Consider the following 17,854-nt stretch of genomic DNA (forward strand, 5'->3'; position numbering starts at 1 on the left):
GATATGGGACCCCCTGACCCAAAGGGTGAAGGGGCAGGGGATTATGTAGACGGGATCCCTCCCCCCCATAACCTGGGACGGGGGAGTGCAGAGTACTTACCCTGAGGTCCCGGCTTGTCTTGAGGTGATCCTGGATGCATCCTGGGAGGCGAGTGAAGTCATCTCGACGGTCGTCCCGGGGATAGGGGAGACCGGAAGGGTACCTCTCCATCCTAGGTACGGTCTTCGTCCTCCTACCCCACAATCAGGCTCGGGAGCGAGAAAGTTTTTGGGGAGGGGGGCAAGGACCATCCGCCTGTCCCTCTGTGCGGATGCCCCCCAAACCTCTTGAAAAAGTGTTAGGGGGGTAGGGTCCTGCCAGACAGACACGGAGGACAACGGAAGTGGCGGACGGACCCCACTTCTGTGCGACCGGTCTATGTGGGAGAGCAGGGTGAGCGATTACACCCTGTCGCCCGAAGAGCTGTGTCTGAAAATCAAAGGGAAAACATTAATAAAACACAACAATACAAACCTGAGGGGCTGAGAGCAGCCCCTGCGTGTCCAACCTCCTGTCCCCCAATGAAGCGATAAAGAAATTATTATTTGCATTGTTTGTATAGTATTGTTTGTGTTTTTCTTTGTCTTTGATTCTTTGTCTTTTTCGCTCTCGTTTATTTTTCTTATAAAGTACTTTAATTTGTAGTAACCCCAGATAGCGGAAAGTATTATTTGCATTATATTGTTGAAAAATCAATAAAATATATTTGAATCTAAATAACAGTGCCCCTATCTTGAACCATATGGCAGATTTAAAAAAATAAAAAATAAATAACAAAACACTCAAGAATTTCATATGGTGGTTAAAGTCCAGCACATACAACAGTGAGGACATCATCCTTTTTGTTGGGGTTAAAGATCATTTTGTTTCCAGCCTTTGACCGTTGCTATGATTTTATACACAGAAGCCGCGTTACCTTGATAGTGCTGCAGTAATTTGTTCATGCGGATATCCCAGACTTTCACTGCACTGTTAGACCCTGCGGAGGCGACACATGTTCCTGATGAATTAAAGCGCACATCATTGGAATGGCTGAAAGAAACGGAAGACAGGCAAATGTATATATCATTTTTTCAACTTAGTTTTTACCTTCCAGACAACTGCTTTAAAAAAAAGCATTGCCCCAACTTCTTTTCTTCAGAAGCGCACCCCGATCCCTGGCATCCTGCTTTTCCAGGAACGGTAAGCTGCTGATGATTGACAGTTCATACCATAGGCAGTCATGTCACAGGCTGTTAGTAGAGGCATCTTCATCACCAGTGCAGCATAGGGAAAGGGTGGAGGCACTGAGGCTGTCCAGATCTAGCCATCCACCCAGCCTCACAGCAGTCTGCCAGCAGCGCTTGCTCCTTATCCAGCTAAACAGCCATATAAGACCACAGGTGGCCGCTATCCTAGGCAAAGAGCTGTACACTATCAAATTAAACATCCCTCCATTTTTGAGAACAGAAAGAATTTTTTTTAAGATGTAAATTGCAAAGTTGCTGGTTTTCACAAGCACTTTGTAATTTTAACTGCATTAACATGAGACTGCTTTGTAAATGGCTCTCTCTGCTTAGCCTACCACACAACACAAAGTGACAATCATCACACATTGGTGCGCTTTAAGCCTAGGAACAATCACCAGGATTTTCCTATATAACCTAAAGCCAGTGCTATACTGGTGCTATCAGGCTGATTCTATACATACCTTTAGTTGTCAGCTAGGATGTATAGATTTTGAAACACAAGCAAGTAAAGCTTATAAATGAGCAACTTTTTGATTAGCAGCAGCTAATAGCTGGGGTGGGGTTTGATAGTGATTCCAGCCCCCTGCCTTAGGTTCCTCCCCTTATCTATTATGTATGCTAATTCCATCATAGAAGTGTTTTACTATTGGATGTGGCTATAAATCAGGGTGGCTAGAAGGATCTTGCTGACATCATACCCATGTGACCAGAAGGGGTGGGGCCTTAACCAATATAGCTGATACCAGAAAGCAACATTATTTTTCTGTTTGAGGAGGCCCCGCCTCTTCTGGTCACATGGATTTGATGTCAGCATAGGTCTTTCTAGCCACAATTATTAGTAACACTTTTGTAATGGAATTAGCATAAATAAAAGATGGGGGAGGATGGACAGGCAGGGGGCAGAAATCACTATCAAACCCCACCCCAGCTATTAGCTGCTGCCAATCAGAAAGCTGCTCATTTTACAAATTTACTTGCTTGTATTTCAAAAAGTATACATCCTAGCTGACAACTAAAGGTATGTATAGAATCAGCCTGATAGTGCCAGTATAGCACTGGATTTAGGTTATATAGGAAAATCCTGGTGATTGGTGCACTTTAAAAAAGTGGCATTTGCAAAAAAATCCAAATACACGAACATAGGAAACCCCCGCTCACTGTATGTGTCGGTAATGTCTCCCTTATGATGGTGCTTGGATCAACCGAACAAGCCAGCCGGCAATGCACAATAGGAAAGTTTTAAACATATATTCTTTGGAATATTTTTTCATTATGTTTGCACATTTTCTCGTAATTCACTTTGTTTGGGATAAAATCTGTTGTACAATATTACTATTTTTTATTTTTAATATATGCCATTTTTGCCTTAGCATCCTGCCTCTATCCTGATTTGATATCTTGTATCTTGCCGATAGGAGTGATAAAGCATTTTATAAATGGACTGACTTTTTTTTTTTTTTTTTTTCTTACGGTGCCCCTCCATGCACCCCGGAAATAAATAGACGATTGAATGGCTACAACAGAACATCTCTGTGGGCATTTACTTTTTCTCCTTTGAGGCTAGCTGACATAAAACATGACCGTATCCACAAAGTAGTTCTGTGGTATACACAGTAGGAAGGAGGGGGAGGGGTGGAGTCATTCATCCTGTCCATCCCCAGTGAAGTAATTGCGGGATGTCGACGAGTGTCACAAAAACTGGGGGTCTGGTGAAAAATCCCTCCGTGCCGATCACTATGATTCTACTGTGAATGTGGCTTGTTGCAGAAGACATTGTGATTTGTACTATACATAGCAGTGCTGAAGCACTGCTATGTATAGCTCACGTTATCAGATGATTGCAGGTTCAAGTCCCCTAAGGAGCAAAAGTTCAAATCACCCTCCTATTGCCATATTACAAAGAAAACAATTTACAAACATACACATTTGGTACCAGTGTGTTCGATCTATCAAGTTGATTTTATCGGTAAACACATAACGAGAGAAAAAAAAAAAATCAAACTTGTAGAATTGCGATTTTTGACCGCTGCAATGTTGGAATAAAAAGGAAATAAAAATATCACTAAATAGTGTCAGTGAAAAAGTCTACTCACGACGCAAAAAAGATGCCCTCACACAGCCCAGATGCCAAAAGTGGAAAATGTTATGGGTCACGGAAAATGGCGACACAAGCAAAAGAATTTCTCTCACAAATTTCCAATTTTTTTTTTCACCACTTAAAATATAAAAAAAATATATACTGTCATGTTTCGTATCTGCGTACGCATACGTATCCAGAGAATCATTTTGCAAGGTCATTTTTACCATACAGTGGGGGACAATAAGTACTTGATCTCTTGCTGATTTTGTAAGTTTTCCCACTGACAAAGAAATGACCAGTCTATAATTTTAAGGGTAGGTTAATTAGCAGTGAGAGAATATCCAAAATAAAATCCAGAAAATCACATTGTATAAATTATATTTATTTGCATTTTACAGAGAGAAATGCATATTTGATCCCCTACTAACCATTAAAGGCCCAGTCACACTAAACAACTTACCAGCGATCCCAACAACGATACAACCTGATAGGGATCGCTGGTAAGTTGCTAGGAGGTTGCTGGTGAGATGTCACACTAAGCGACGCTGCAGCGATCCCACCAGCAACCTGACCTGGCAGGGATCGCTGGAGCGTCGCTACACGGGTTGCTGGTGAGCTGTCACACAGGCAGATCTCACCAGCAGCCAGTGACCAGCCCCCAGCACCGCGTGGAAGCGATGCTGCGCTTGGTAACTAAAAGGTAAATATCGGATAACCAACCCGATATTTACCTTGGTTACCAGCGCACACCGCTTAGCGCTGGCTCCCTGCACACCTAGCCACAGTACACATCGGGTTAATTACCCGATGTGTACTCTGCTACAAGTGCAGGCAACAGGGAGCCGGCTTCTGCGGACGCTGGTACCCACGGTAAACAAGAAGTCCTTCCCTTGGTTACCCGATATTTACCTTCGTTACCAGCGTCTGCGCTCTCACACTGCCAGTGCCGGCTCCCTGTTCCCTGCACTCCTAGCCAGAGTACACATCGGGTTAATTACCCGATGTGTACTGTGGCTACGTGTGCAGAGAGCAGGGAGCCGGCACTGACCGTGTGAGAGCGGCGGACGCTGGTAACGAAGGTAAATATCGGGTAACCAAGGGAAGGGCTTCTTGGTTACCCGATGTTTACCGTGGTTACCAGCGTCCGCAGAAGCCGGCTCCCTGCACATTCAGTTGTTGCTCTCTCGCTGTCACACACAGCGATGTGTGCTTCACAGCGGGAGAGCAACAACTAAAAAAATGGCCCAGGACATTCAGCAACAACCAACGACCTCACAGCAGGGGCCGGGTTGTGCGGGATGTCACACACAGCAACATCGCTAGCAACATCGCTGCTATGTCACAAAAGTTGTTCCTTAGCAGCGATGTTGCTAGCGATGTTGCTTAGTGTGACGTGGCCTTAAGTTCTGGCTCCTACAGACCACTTAGACGCTCCTAATCAACTCATTACCTGCATTAATGACAGCCGTCTTAAATTGTCACCTGTATAAAAGACTCCTGTCCACAGACTCAAATTAATCAGTCACACTCTATCCTCTACAACATGGGCAAGACCAAAGAGCTTTCTAAGGATGTCAGGGACAAGATCATAGACAAGCACAAGGCTGGAATGGGCTATAAAACCATAAGTAAGACGCTGGGTGATGAAGAGACAACTGTTAGTGCAATAGTAAGAAAAAAGGGAATTTTGTTTACTTACCGTAAATTCCTTTTCTTCTAGCTCCTATTGGGAGACCCAGACAATTGGGTGTATAGCTTCTGCCTCCGGAGGCCACACAAAGTATTACACTTTAAAAAGTGTAACCCCTCCCCTCTGCCTATACACCCTCCCGTGCATCACGGGCTCCTCAGTTTTGGTGCAAAAGCAGGAAGGAGGAAACTTATAAATTGGTCTAAGGTAAATTCAATCCGAAGGATGTTCGGAGAACTGAAAACCATGAACCAAAAGAACCATTCAACATGAACAACATGTGTACACAAAAGAACAACCAGCCCGAAGGGAACAGGGGCGGGTGCTGGGTCTCCCAATAGGAGCTAGAAGAAAAGGAATTTACGGTAAGTAAACAAAATTCCCTTTTTCTTTGTCGCTCCATTGGGAGACCCAGACAATTGGGACGTCCAAGAGCAGTCCCTGGGTGGGTAAAAGAATACCTCAATAAGAAGAGCCGAAACGGCCCCCTCTTACAGGTGAGCAACCGCCGCCTGAAGGACTCGCCTACCTAAACTGGCGTCTGCCGAAGCATAGGTATGCACTTGATAGTGTTTCGTGAAAGTGTGCAGACTAGACCACGTAGCTGCCTGACACACCTGCTGAGCCGTAGCCCGGTGCCGCAATGCCCAGGACGCACCCACGGCTCTGGTAGAATGGGCTTTCAGCCCTGAAGGAAGCGGAAGCCCAGAAGAACGGTAGGCTTCGAGAATCGGTTCCTTGATCCACCGAGCCAAGGTTGACTTGGAAGCCTGCGAACCCTTACGCTGGCCAGCGACAAGGACAAAGAGCGCATCTGAACGACGCAGGGGCGCCGTGCGAGACACGTAGAGTCGGAGTGCTCTAACCAGATCCAAGGAGTGCAAATCCTTTTCACATTGGTGAATTGGATTAGGGCAAAATGAAGGCAAGGAGATATCCTGATTGAGATGAAAAGGGGATACCACCTTAGGGAGAAATTCCGGGACAGGACGCAGAACCACCTTATCCTGGTGAAACACCAGAAAGGGGGCTTTGCATGACAGCGCTGCAAGCTCAGACACTCTCCGGAGTGATGTAACCGCCACTAGAAAGGCCACCTTCTGCGAAAGACGTGAGAAAAAGACATCCCGCAGCGGCTCGAAAGGTGGTTTCTGAAGAGCCGTTAGCACCCTGTTAAGATCCCAGGGTTCCAGCGGACGCTTGTAAGGTGGGACTATGCGGCAAACTCCCTGCAAGAACGTGCGGACCTGCGGAAGCCTGGGTAGGCGCTTTTGAAAAAATACGGAGAGCGCCGATACTTGGCCCTTGAGAGAGCCGAGTGACAAACCCTTGTCCATTCCGGATTGAAGGAATGAAAGAAAAGTGGGTAAGGCAAACGGCCATGGAGGAAAACCGTTATCAGAGCACCAGGATAAGAAGATTTGCCAAGACCTGTAATAGATCTTGGCAGATGTTGGTTTCCTGGCCTGTCTCATGGTGGAAATGACATCCTGAGATAACCCTGAAGACGCTAGGAGCCAGGACTCAATGGCCACACAGTCAGGTTGAGGGCCACAGAATTCAGATGGAAAAACGGGCCTTGTGACAGCAAGTCTGGGCGGTCTGGAAGCGCCCACGGTTGACCCACCGTGAGATGCCACAGATCCGGGTACCACGACCGCCTCGGCTAGTCTGGAGCGACGAGAATGGCGCGACGGCAGTCGGACCTGATCTTGCGTAACACTCTGGGCAGCATCGCCAGAGGAGGAAACACATAAGGCAGTCGAAACTGCGACCAATCCTGAACTAACGTGTGACTGACCCCGAAGAAGTGATTGCACCCCTGTCTGCAGAGAAAGCTGTTTGTCCCGCGGTAGCTTGACTACCGCTGACTGTGTATGAAACTCCATCCCGAGGTAAGTCAGTGATTGAGTCGGTGTCAACTTGGATTTCGGGAAGTTGATGATCCACCCGAACCGCTGGAGAGTCGCCAGAGCGACGGTAAGGCTGTGTTGACACGCCACCCGAGAAGGTGCCCTAACTAGGAGATTGTCTAAGTAGGGAATCACCGAGTGGCCCTGAGAGTGCAGGACCGCCACAACGGATGCCATGACTTTGGTGAAAACCCGTGGGGCTGTCGCCAAGCCGAAAGGCAATGCCACGAACTGAAGGTGTTCGTCCCCGATGGCGAAACGCAAGAAGCGTTGATGTTCGGGTGCGATCGGCACGTGGAGATAAGCATCCTTGATGTCGATCGATGCTAGGAAGTCTCCTTGTGACATCGAGGCGATGACCGAGCGGAGAGATTCCATCCGAAACCGTCTGGTTCTCACATGTCTGTTGAGTAGTTTGAGGTCCAGAACGGGATGGAATGATCCGTCCTTTTTTGGCACCACGAACAAGTTGGAGTAAAAGCCGCGACCACGTTCCTGAAGGGGAACGGGGATCACAACTCCTTCTGTCTTCAGAGCGTCCACTGCCTGAAAAAGTGCGTCGGCCTGAGCGGGGGGCGGAGAGGTTCTGAAGAAACGAGCCGGAGGACGAGAGCTGAACTCTATCCTGTAACCGTGAGACAGAATGTCTCTCACCCATCGGTCTTGAACATGTGGCCACCAGGCGTCGCCAAAGCGGGAGAGCCTGCCACCGACCGAGGATGCGGCTCATGGATGCCGAGAGTCATGAGGAGGCCGCCTTGGAGGCAGTGCCTCCTGCGGCCTTTTGGGGGCGTGACTTGGACCGCCACGCATAGGAGTTCCTCTGGCCTTTCTCCGGCCTGCTGGTCGAAGAGGATTGGGGCTTGGCGGAGGGACGAAAGGACCGAAACCTTGATTGTATTTTCCGTTGCTGAGGTCTCTTAGGTTTGGACTGGGGTAAGGAGGTGTCCTTTCCCTTGGATTCCTTAATAATCTCATCCAATCGTTCGCCAAACAAGCGGTCGCCAGAAAATGGCAAACCGGTTAAAAACCTCTTGGAGGCCGAGTCTGCCTTCCATTCGCGCAGCCACATGGCCCTGCGGACTGTCACAGAGTTAGCGGATGCCACAGCTGTACGGCTAGCAGAGTCTAGGACTGCGTTCATGGCGTAGGAAGAAAAAACTGACGCTTGAGAAGTCAAAGACGCAACCTGCGGAGCAGAATTACGTGTGACCGCATTAATCTCAGCCAGACAAGCTGAGATAGCTTGGAGTGCCCACACGGCTGCAAAGGCCGGGGCAAAAGACGCGCCCGTGGCTTCATAGATGGATTTCACCAGGAGCTCTATCTGCCTGTCAGTGGCATCCTTTAGCGATGAGCCATCTGCAACCGATACCACAGATCTAGCTGCCAATCTAGAGACTGGAGGATCCACCTTGGGACATTGAGCCCAACCCTTAACCACTTCAGAGGGGAAGGGATAACGCGTGTCAGTGAGGCGCTTAGTAAAGCGCTTGTCCGGAACCGCTCTGGGCTTCAGGAGGCGGGGGAGAGAGATCCAACACCTGGTTGATGGACGAGATAAGATCATTCACTAAGGCGTCCCCTTCAGGTGTATCAAGGTTAAGGGCAACGTCAGGGTCAGAGCCCTGAGCTGCGATGTCCGCCTCGTCCTCCAGCGAGTCCTCAAGCTGGGAACCCGAGCAGCGTGAAGAAGTCGGGGAAGATTCCCAGCGAGCCCGCTTAGCCTGTCTAGGACTGTGGTCCGGGCAGGAGTCCTCCACGTGAGACCTAGGGCCCAACCTGGGAGCGCGCTGCGGTGCGGACCGAGAGGGACCTGGAGGCGACGATCCAACAGGGGCCGGGGCCTGTGTAAGGACCGGTCTGGACTGCAAAGCTTCTAGCAGCTTGGCAGACCATTTGTCCATAGACTGAGCCATGGATTGTGAAAGTGACTCAGAGAGTTTCTCAGCAAAAGAGGCGAACTCTGTCCCTGCCGCCTGGACAGGGGGAGCAGGGGGGTCTACATGAGCCGAGGGGTCCACTAGTGACCGAGGCTCCGGCTGAGCAAGCGAAACAGGGGTCGCGCATTGCTCACAGTGAGGGTAGGTGGAACCCGCAGGTAACATAGCCCCACAAGAGGTACAGGCTGCAAAAAAACCCTGTGCCTTAACAGATTTGCTCCTTGTGGACGACATGCTGTTGTCTGCTAGGAGAATGATCACTGAGGGTATATGGGCAAAAAAGGGTATACAGCCCGACCGAACAGAAATATATATATATATATATATATATAAATACGTATCTGTTTCCGGCACCCTAGGGGGACAAGCACCGGGTGACCGGTGTGGCTTACCGACCGCTAAAAAGCGGAGTGTGTGTCCTCCAGATTCCCTGCCTTAGGTCCCCCGGAGCTGCAGAGCTCTTCACTGAGAATCCTCCACCGGCAGAATGCCAAAAAATGGCTGCCGGAGCTCTCAGGGGAGGAGTGGAGACGTGGGCGGCGCCCGGAAAGTGCGGGAATCTGGGGTCCCCACAGTGATCAGTGAGGGGGGAGGAAACATACAGGATGCTCCGGCCCTCACATCCGACGTCAGGTCGGCAGTCCCGCCCTTACCCCTGACAGGCAGGCCCGGGGGCGGGATTTTTGCGACTAGGCCGCGATGAAGCCGGGGACTAAATTTGAGACCGCACCCGACAAGCAGGCACGGTCGGCGCGGAAGTCCGCCGGCCTTCTCAATTCAGCAGCTGCCGCAGCGTCCGGGAAGAAGGTGCGCTCCCTGCACAGTCCCCAATGGGGACACAGAGTACCTTAGAGTTGCAGGGCCCGGTCCCTGAGGTTGAATAGACTCCAGTCCGGCAGATTCCCACAGGGGCTGCGGAAGGAGCACGGTCCCAGTAAATGGATGACCGCTCAGGATCCCACTTCTCCCAGAGCCGCTAAGGGATGGTGAAGGAGACGGCATGAGGCTCCGGCCTTTGTACCCGCAATGGGTACCTCAACCCCTTAACAACACCGCCGACGTAGTGGGGTGAGAAGGGAACATGCTGGGGGCCCCGTGGGGGCCCTCTTTTCTTCCAACCGACATAACTAATATGAGAATGCATGAGTGGATGTGTGCCTCCTTCCACACAAAGCATAAAACTGAGGAGCCCATGATCCACGGGAGGGTGTATAGGCAGAGGGGAGGGGTTACACTTTTAAAGTGTAATACTTTGTGTGGCCTCCAGAGGCAGAAGCTATACACCCAATTGTCTGGGTCTCCCAATGGAGCGACAAAGAAATGGAAGAAATACAAAATTAAATACAAAAAAGAAAAACAAAAATCGACATCAATCTGGGGCACCATGCAAAATCTCACCTCGTGGGGTATCCAGGATCATGAGGCTGGATCGTGAGAGATCAGCCTAAAACTGCACGTGGGAAACTAGTTAATGATGTCAAGGCAGCTGGGACCACTGTCACCAAGAAAACCATTGGTAACACATTACGCCGTAATGGATTAAAATCTTGTAGTACCTGCAAACTCCCACTGCTCAAGATGGCACATGTGCAGGCCCATCTGAAGTTTCTCAATGAACACCTGGATGATTATGAGAGTGATTGGGAGAAGGTGCTGTGGTCAGATGAGACAAAAATTGAGCTCTTTGGCATTATCTCAACTCGCTGTGTTTGAAGGAAGAGAAATGGCGCCTGTGCCCCAAAGAACACCGTCCCCACTGTCAAGCATGAAGGTGGAAATATTATGTTTTGGGAGTGTTTCTCTGCTAAGGGCACAGGACTACTGCACAGCATCAATGGGACAATGGATGGAGCCATGTACTGTAAAATCCTGAGTGACAACCTCCTTTCCTCCGCCAGGACATTAAAAATGGGTTAGGGCTGGGTCTTCCAGCACGACAATGACCCAAAACATACAGCCAAGGCAACAAAGGAGTGGCTCAAAAAGCAGCACATTAAGGTCATGGAGTGGCCTAGCCAGTCTCCAGACCTTAATTCCATAGAAAAGGTATGGCGAGAGCAGAAGTTCTGAGTTGCCAAGCGACAGCCTCAAAATCTGAATGATTTAGAGATGATCTGCAAAGAGGAGTGGACCAAAATTCCTCCTGACGTGTGCGCAAACCTAATCATCAACTACAAACTTCTGACTGCTGTGCTTGCCAACAAGGGTTTTCCCACCAAGTGTTAAGTCTTGTTTGCCACAGGGATCAAATACTTATTTCGCTCTGCAAAATGCAAATAACATTTATATAATTTATACAATGTGATTTTTTGGATTTTATTTTGGATATTCTCTCACTGTTAAAATTAACCTACCCTGAAAATTATACTGTTCATGTCTTTGTCAGTGGGCAAACTTACAAAATCAGCAAGGAATCAAATACTTATCTCCCCCATTGTATACTCAACATAGTAAATAAAAAACCCCAACAATCATGGAATTGCACTTTTTTTTGCAATTCTAACCCCTTCACGACTGGCCGATGTTGCGCTTTCCGTTTTTGTATTAGCCATTCTTCTTCCAAGGGACGTAACTTTTTTATTTTTCAGTCAATATGGTCATGTAAGGGCTCTTTTTTTGCGGAACAAGCTGTACTTTAAAATAAAACCATGAGTTTTACCATATAGTGTACTGGAAAACGGCCAAAAAAATTCAAATGCAGAAAAATTGCAAAAAAAGTGCGATAGCACTATTGTTTTTGAGATATTTTATTCACTGTGTTCACTATATGGTAAAACTGATGTGTCAGTGTGATGCCTGAGGTCAGTGAGAGTTCGTAGACAGCAAACATGTATAGGTTTACTTTTATCTAAGGGGTTAAAAAAAAAAATCAGAAGTTTTTCAGAAAAAAGTGGTGTACGTGTTACGCCATATTCCGTGACCCGTAGCGTTCTCAATTTCCGCGATCTATGGCTCAGTGATGGCTTATTTTTTTAGCGTCTCAAGCTGACATTTTTAATGGTACCATTTTTGTGCAGCGGATACGTTTTGATCCCGATATTGCATTTAGCGCACAACTTGTGGGACGAAAAAGCGTAATTTTGGTGTTTGGAATTTTTTTGCCGCTACGCCGTTTACCGATCAGATTAATTGATTTTATATTTTGATAGAATGGGCATTTCTGAATGCGGCAATACCAAATGTGTATATTTTTTTAACCCTTTAATTTTCAATGGGGCGAAAGGGGGGTGATTTGAACTTTTAGGTTTTTTATTTTTTATTAAACTTTTTTTCACTTTTTTTTTTTATTTTACCAAGTCCCCTAGGGGATTATATGGATCAGCAATCTGATCGCTCTGCCATATCTGCTGATCACAGCTACACAGCTGTGAACAGCAGATATACTCATTTCCTGTCTCATCCAGCTCTGGGCCATCACATGACCCTGTGCTATCATGACAACCACCGGATCACGTCACGTGACTTTTGGCAGTAAGTAAACGTTTACCGCGATTATAATGGCGCTGTCACATATTGACAGCGCCATTTAAGGGGTTAAACGGCACAGGCGGATAATGATTCCGCTCGTGCCTAGCAGACACACATCTTAGCTGTATATAAATCAGCTGAGATGGGCGCCGATCTCTCGCTCCTGTTGCCAACAACAACGGGAGAGTAACCCTATGACCGCTACAACGTAATTTTACCACCCGCGGTCATTAAGGGGTTAAAGAAAAATGATTTTTTTTTTTCCCTATTTCCGTTGCATCACATGACAAAAATGAATGGTGTCATTCAAAAGTGCAACTTGTCCTGCAAAAAACAAGACCTCCTATGGCTATATTGATGGAAAAATTAAAAAAAGTCATGGTTCTTAGAAGGGGAGGAAACACAAAAGTGGAAAAATTTGAAATTGGAAGGTCATGAAGAAGTTAAAAAAAAAAAAACCTAGTGGTAGGTCCCCTTTAAGTGTAGCTACCCCATAGGTGGTGCTAAAGAAACGGCTTTCTTCCATCTCCTCCATAAGAGGCTAACTAATTTGCATTAGACTGGAAATACTACTGCGCCGCACATTATTGAGAGTGGAGCCCTTTAAGGTTCCCGGGTTAGTTAATATACAATCAATAAGCCACATAAGGGGTTTAGTGGCATCCGAATCAAAGCCATAGCTTGCTGGGATAATAGCCATGAGAGCCGCTGGGCCAGAATTAATAATTACCCTTTGTAGTCCATGAAGGTGTTAATGCAGACTCTGTTGGTTGTGTCCCAGATTCGCACAGTCTTATCATCGCTGCATGAAGCGATTAGTCTTCCATCTGGGGAGAATCTGTAATGAGGAAAGATTAGAGAACCCTAGAGAGGACGCGGAGGAGAGAAATTACTTAAATTGTCTAAATACCCAACAAATAAGGAAATCAGTGTGAAAGCCTTGCCACTGATCAGCGGGAAAGCAGCAATAATAAGGAGTGGAGGACACAGACAGAAAGGTCATAGCGGGGTGACAGCGGAGGACGCTGCCGGACGGCTCAGTACACAAGGATAGGGCATGCTTTCACAATCCATTACATATCAGAGGGCTGTGAAAAAGATCAGATTAGTTATCAGAGCGTTAGGTGATCTGTCCGCAGCCTGCGGGGGGGGCCACTGATCCTATTAAAGACCCCTGTGTGATAGGAGCCACCACTGCATTCACTTCTATGGGACTGCTGGATAGCAGACAAGGTTGCTGAATACGTTTGCAAACCCTGTAGAGAAGATACTGCTTCCTCTCATCAATCGCCACAATTAGACTTGTTAGCACCTTTTGTACAAATAATAAAAAGTAATACGAAAAAGCTGTCCTCCATCATGAAATGGCTTTATCACCTTAGCGCACCACTATTTTTATTTCACTGCTAAAGCGGTGCTTTAAATCTAAGGGGTACTTTGCACACTATGACATCGCAGGTGCGATGTCGGTGGGGTCAAATCAAAAGTGACGCACATCCGGGGACGCTGTAGACATCGGAGTATGTGAATAGTTTTTACTACGATTAACGAGCGCAAAAGCGTCGAAATCGTATCATCGGTGTAGCGTCAGTCATTTCCATAATGTCGGAAGGACCGATGTTACGATGTTGTTCCTCGTTCCTGCGGCAGCACACATCGCTGTGTGTGAAGCCACAGGAGCGAGGAACATCGCCTTACCTGCGTCTCGCCTGCAATGAGGAAAGAAGGAGGTGGGCGGGATGTTTACGTCCCGCTTATCTCCGCCCCCCTGCTTCTATTGGCCGCCTGGCGTGCCGTCGCAGAGCGGGTAAGTCCATGTAAAGCTGCCGTAGCGATAATATTCGCTACGGCAGCTATCACAAGATATCGCAGCTGCGACGGGGGCGGGGACTATCGCGCTCGGTATCGCAACAATCGGCTTGCGATGTCGTAATGTGCAAAGCACCCCTAAGTCTCCTCACCCCTGTCTTACACTCACATGCAGCAGTCTTCATCTTTTTCCAGAGAGATTCTGGTGAGTCTTCTGTGATTTGTGACCTGCAGGCAGCTTTAGTGTTTCATGGAGCGTGTCGGAGATCACAAATCAATGTAGGTCTATAAGAGCCTTGTTCTGGTTCTCATAGACTTGTATTGAGAGCTTGCAACGTTACGGGCACAAGACTGCGCCACGGGACTGGAGCAGCGCTGAAAAAAGGTGAAGACATTGGACGGTGAGTATAAGGCTATGTGTCCACGTGGCTTTTTGTGTGTTTTTTTTCTAGCGTTTCCCTAGCTTTTTTAATCAATAAAAGCAAGGAAAAAGCATCCCAGCAAAGTCTATGAGAATCCTGACTTGCTGTGCTCACGCTTCGTTTTTCCTTGCAAATTTGTTGCTGAAGTAAGAAGCAGCATGTCAATTTGTTCTGCATTTTTTTACTGCGTTTCTATAATGCCCTGCAATGTTTTATCACTACAGCGGATTATAGGGCAGCACTTTGAATCACACAATATGCATACAGCATGGTGTGTGAGGCTCTCCATAAGCTCAGTAACCCGGGGTCGTAATGGTGACGATCCAGGGTTACAATGGCAGCGATCGGGTCCCTGTGATCACATTACAAGGACCAGACCACCAGAGAGAGGTAAGCGATCATTCTCCCTGCCTCCCTGAGTGCTTCAATCACACTGATCCCAGCATTCAGGGGGTTAAACTGCCAGGAGTGGTGCTGGATCCACTCTGGGCAGTGAGAGCCAGGTCCCGCCTGTAACATCAAACGGAGACCCAACAGCGATCACAGGGGTACAGCGCAGGAGCCATAACTAAATAACGCTGGTATGGTGCTCTAAATAGGAATAATGGTGGACATTTTCATAGACTGCAGTAAAGTGCCAGAAAATTATTACAATTAGCTTGCTTCGTTTTTTAAAAACAACTTTATTCATACATGCAAATTATAGCGCTTGGTGCACCCTTGGTATGGCCGAGCCCCTCAGTGCACCGTTCCACCCCTTTGGCATTTGCCTACCCATTGCCTACCTCAGATTCCCCCTCTTCTCATTGACAGTGCTGGAATTCCCCAAGACAATGCTGTCCGCTACTGAAAATGTGTTCATGCGAGTGATTGCTCCTACATCACTCTCTCTCCGCTACACTTTTGGGTGTAGATGTGTAACAAGCAACATCAAGAGAACAACCTGTGACCACAAAAATCCCTTTAAAGGGAACCTGTCATGTCCCTAAAGACTGTTAATCTGCCAACCACCACACGAAAAGCCTGGCTGCCTGGAGGAAATAAACTTTTTTTCTTCGGGCAGCCTCTGGCTTTCAGTCACTGCTCAGGACATAGTGACCGGTGGCTGTAAACACTTCCCAACACTGACTGTCATATTCGACTCAGCAGTAGATCGCTGGCTGTCAGTCAGAATGAGATATGGTTACAGCTGCGGCTCTCTATACAGAGTTGTGACAGAAACTGCTTCAACCACACCTCTATGACTGAAAGCTGGAGGCTGCTGGGAGAAAAGAAGGAGATTTCCCCCGGTGAACGTGTTTTCAGTGTGGCGGCCAGTCAACTTTAGAATGCTATTAATCTGGATTTTAACCCCATATTAGCAGGTTAATAGCAATATTTTTGACATGACAGGTTTCCTTTATGTTTGGAAAAATAGGTGATCCTTTTATCTTCTGATCAGTGAAGGCTCCAGTGCTTATCACATATGGAAAACACATTCTATATAAGGGTTGTCCAAAACTTAAAGCGATTTTATACCCCCTGACTTGATCCACTGAATGACCGCCAATTGGGTAATGTTTGATGTTTGGCAGTCATTTAATAGCCTCTATTGACAGGTTGGTCACATTCCCTATGAGCAAAGAACAATCAGTGATGGGTCGCTCTGGCCGTATATACTACCATTGTTTTTGTCAGCACATGTTCTGCTTACATAGATCAATGCCCTGCGGAGTATGATGATTATTAAGCAAGCTTAAAGGGAACCTGTCAGGTGCAATGTCCACCCAGAACCACGAGCAGTTCTGGGTGCATATTGCTAATCCCTGCCTAACTGTCCCTGTCTACACTAGTATAGATAAAGGGATCTATAGAAAAAGTATTTCTAAAGATCTTTTACGGTATGCTAATGAGCGAGGGGACTAGTCACAAGGGCGTTACTTCTCCTGGCTAGTGGGCCCACATAGCATGATAGCACGCCCCTGTAGGAGTACTAACATGCTAATGAATGCGCAACTTCGTCACACATACCTCACTCTTCATGGCGGCCAGCGGAGGATGGATGTGCAGTGCGCATGATCCGGAGTCCTCAGCACTACCTGTCATGTGCACTAAATTGATGCCAGGTTTAAGTGAGATATAGTGCGCATGACCGGAAGTCCAGGGACTCTGGATCACGAGCAGTGTGTATCCATCCTCCGCCGGCCACCATTAAAACTAAGGTATGAGCGGCGTGGCTGCGCATTCATGAGCACGTTAGTAAGCCCACAGGGGTGTACTAATATGCTAAGGGGGCAAACTAGCCAAGGGAACTCACACCCTTGTGACTAGTCCCCTAGCTCATTAGCATATGATAAACGATCTTCAGAAATATTTTTTCTAAAGACCTGTATACAGGGACAGTAAGGCAGGGATTAGAAAGTTTTAGTTACTTACCGGTAACGGGATTTTCATGAGCCCATGACAGCACCCTTAAGTTCAGGTGGTGCTGTCATGGGCGAGGGGGAAAATATACACACAGAACTGCTCGTGGTTCTGGGTGCATATTGCACCTAACAAGCAGTTTACTTATTCATTGCTTGATTGGCACCCGATTTACATCGCCCGTCTATTAGGAATCAAGTATTCCTAGAAACACTTTTACAGCAATCTACCATTGTAAATCCAGCTTTAGTGATCTATATCATATTAGGCAAAACATACAAAGTGTACAAAGCCGGAACAGTGCAGGTCCATTTACACTTTGCAGTAGCCGTTCCCATATGCTGAAGATCAGGTCCAATAGAAATGAATGAGGGCTGTGCTGCAGGTCTCAAGATGTGTCACTACATGGTGTACAGTAGGTAAATCCAGCGCAAACAGCTGATCATGGGGCGGCCAAACCGCACGGATTTGATGTTAATAACCCATGGATAGGTCATCATTTCTAAGCCCTAGATGTTCCCTTTTAATGTCGAAGACCTGGTATTTGGCCCAAGAAAAGAGATGTAGATGCCTTTGGTGACTGAAAGTCAAATTCTGCTACCATATACCTACATACCTTGCACATCGAACCCAGTTTGTATGTTGGGTAAGGGAGAAAATAAATCGCTGATGATGGACGCTCCATGCTTTAATGGTCTTGTCGTCAGACGCAGTGAGCAGGCACTGGCCATCGTGTGAAAAGTCAACGCTTCGCACTGAAGCAGTGTGTGCCTTAAATATGGTGGACTCTCCTTTGCTGAAATAATAAAATGAAAAATTAATATACAGATACACTCAGAAATTGCTCTTCAAATGAA

General features: G+C 47.3%; 1 protein-coding gene across 1 annotated transcript in view; it reads right to left on the reverse strand.

The window, feature by feature from the left end:
• POC1B (POC1 centriolar protein B) overlaps positions 1–17,854 on the reverse strand; it is a 178,355-nt gene that overhangs the window by 148,174 nt on the left and 12,327 nt on the right. The window contains exons 4-6 of the mRNA XM_075344790.1: positions 17,614–17,793; positions 13,094–13,201; positions 957–1,072 (exon numbers count right to left, since the gene is read on the reverse strand). Of these exons, the coding sequence (XP_075200905.1) occupies positions 957–1,072; positions 13,094–13,201; positions 17,614–17,793 (404 nt within the window). The remainder of the gene's footprint in view (positions 1–956; positions 1,073–13,093; positions 13,202–17,613; positions 17,794–17,854) is intronic.

Source organism: Anomaloglossus baeobatrachus, chromosome 4 (genome assembly GCF_048569485.1).
Source record: "Anomaloglossus baeobatrachus isolate aAnoBae1 chromosome 4, aAnoBae1.hap1, whole genome shotgun sequence".
Taxonomy (NCBI): Eukaryota; Metazoa; Chordata; class Amphibia; order Anura; family Aromobatidae; genus Anomaloglossus; species Anomaloglossus baeobatrachus.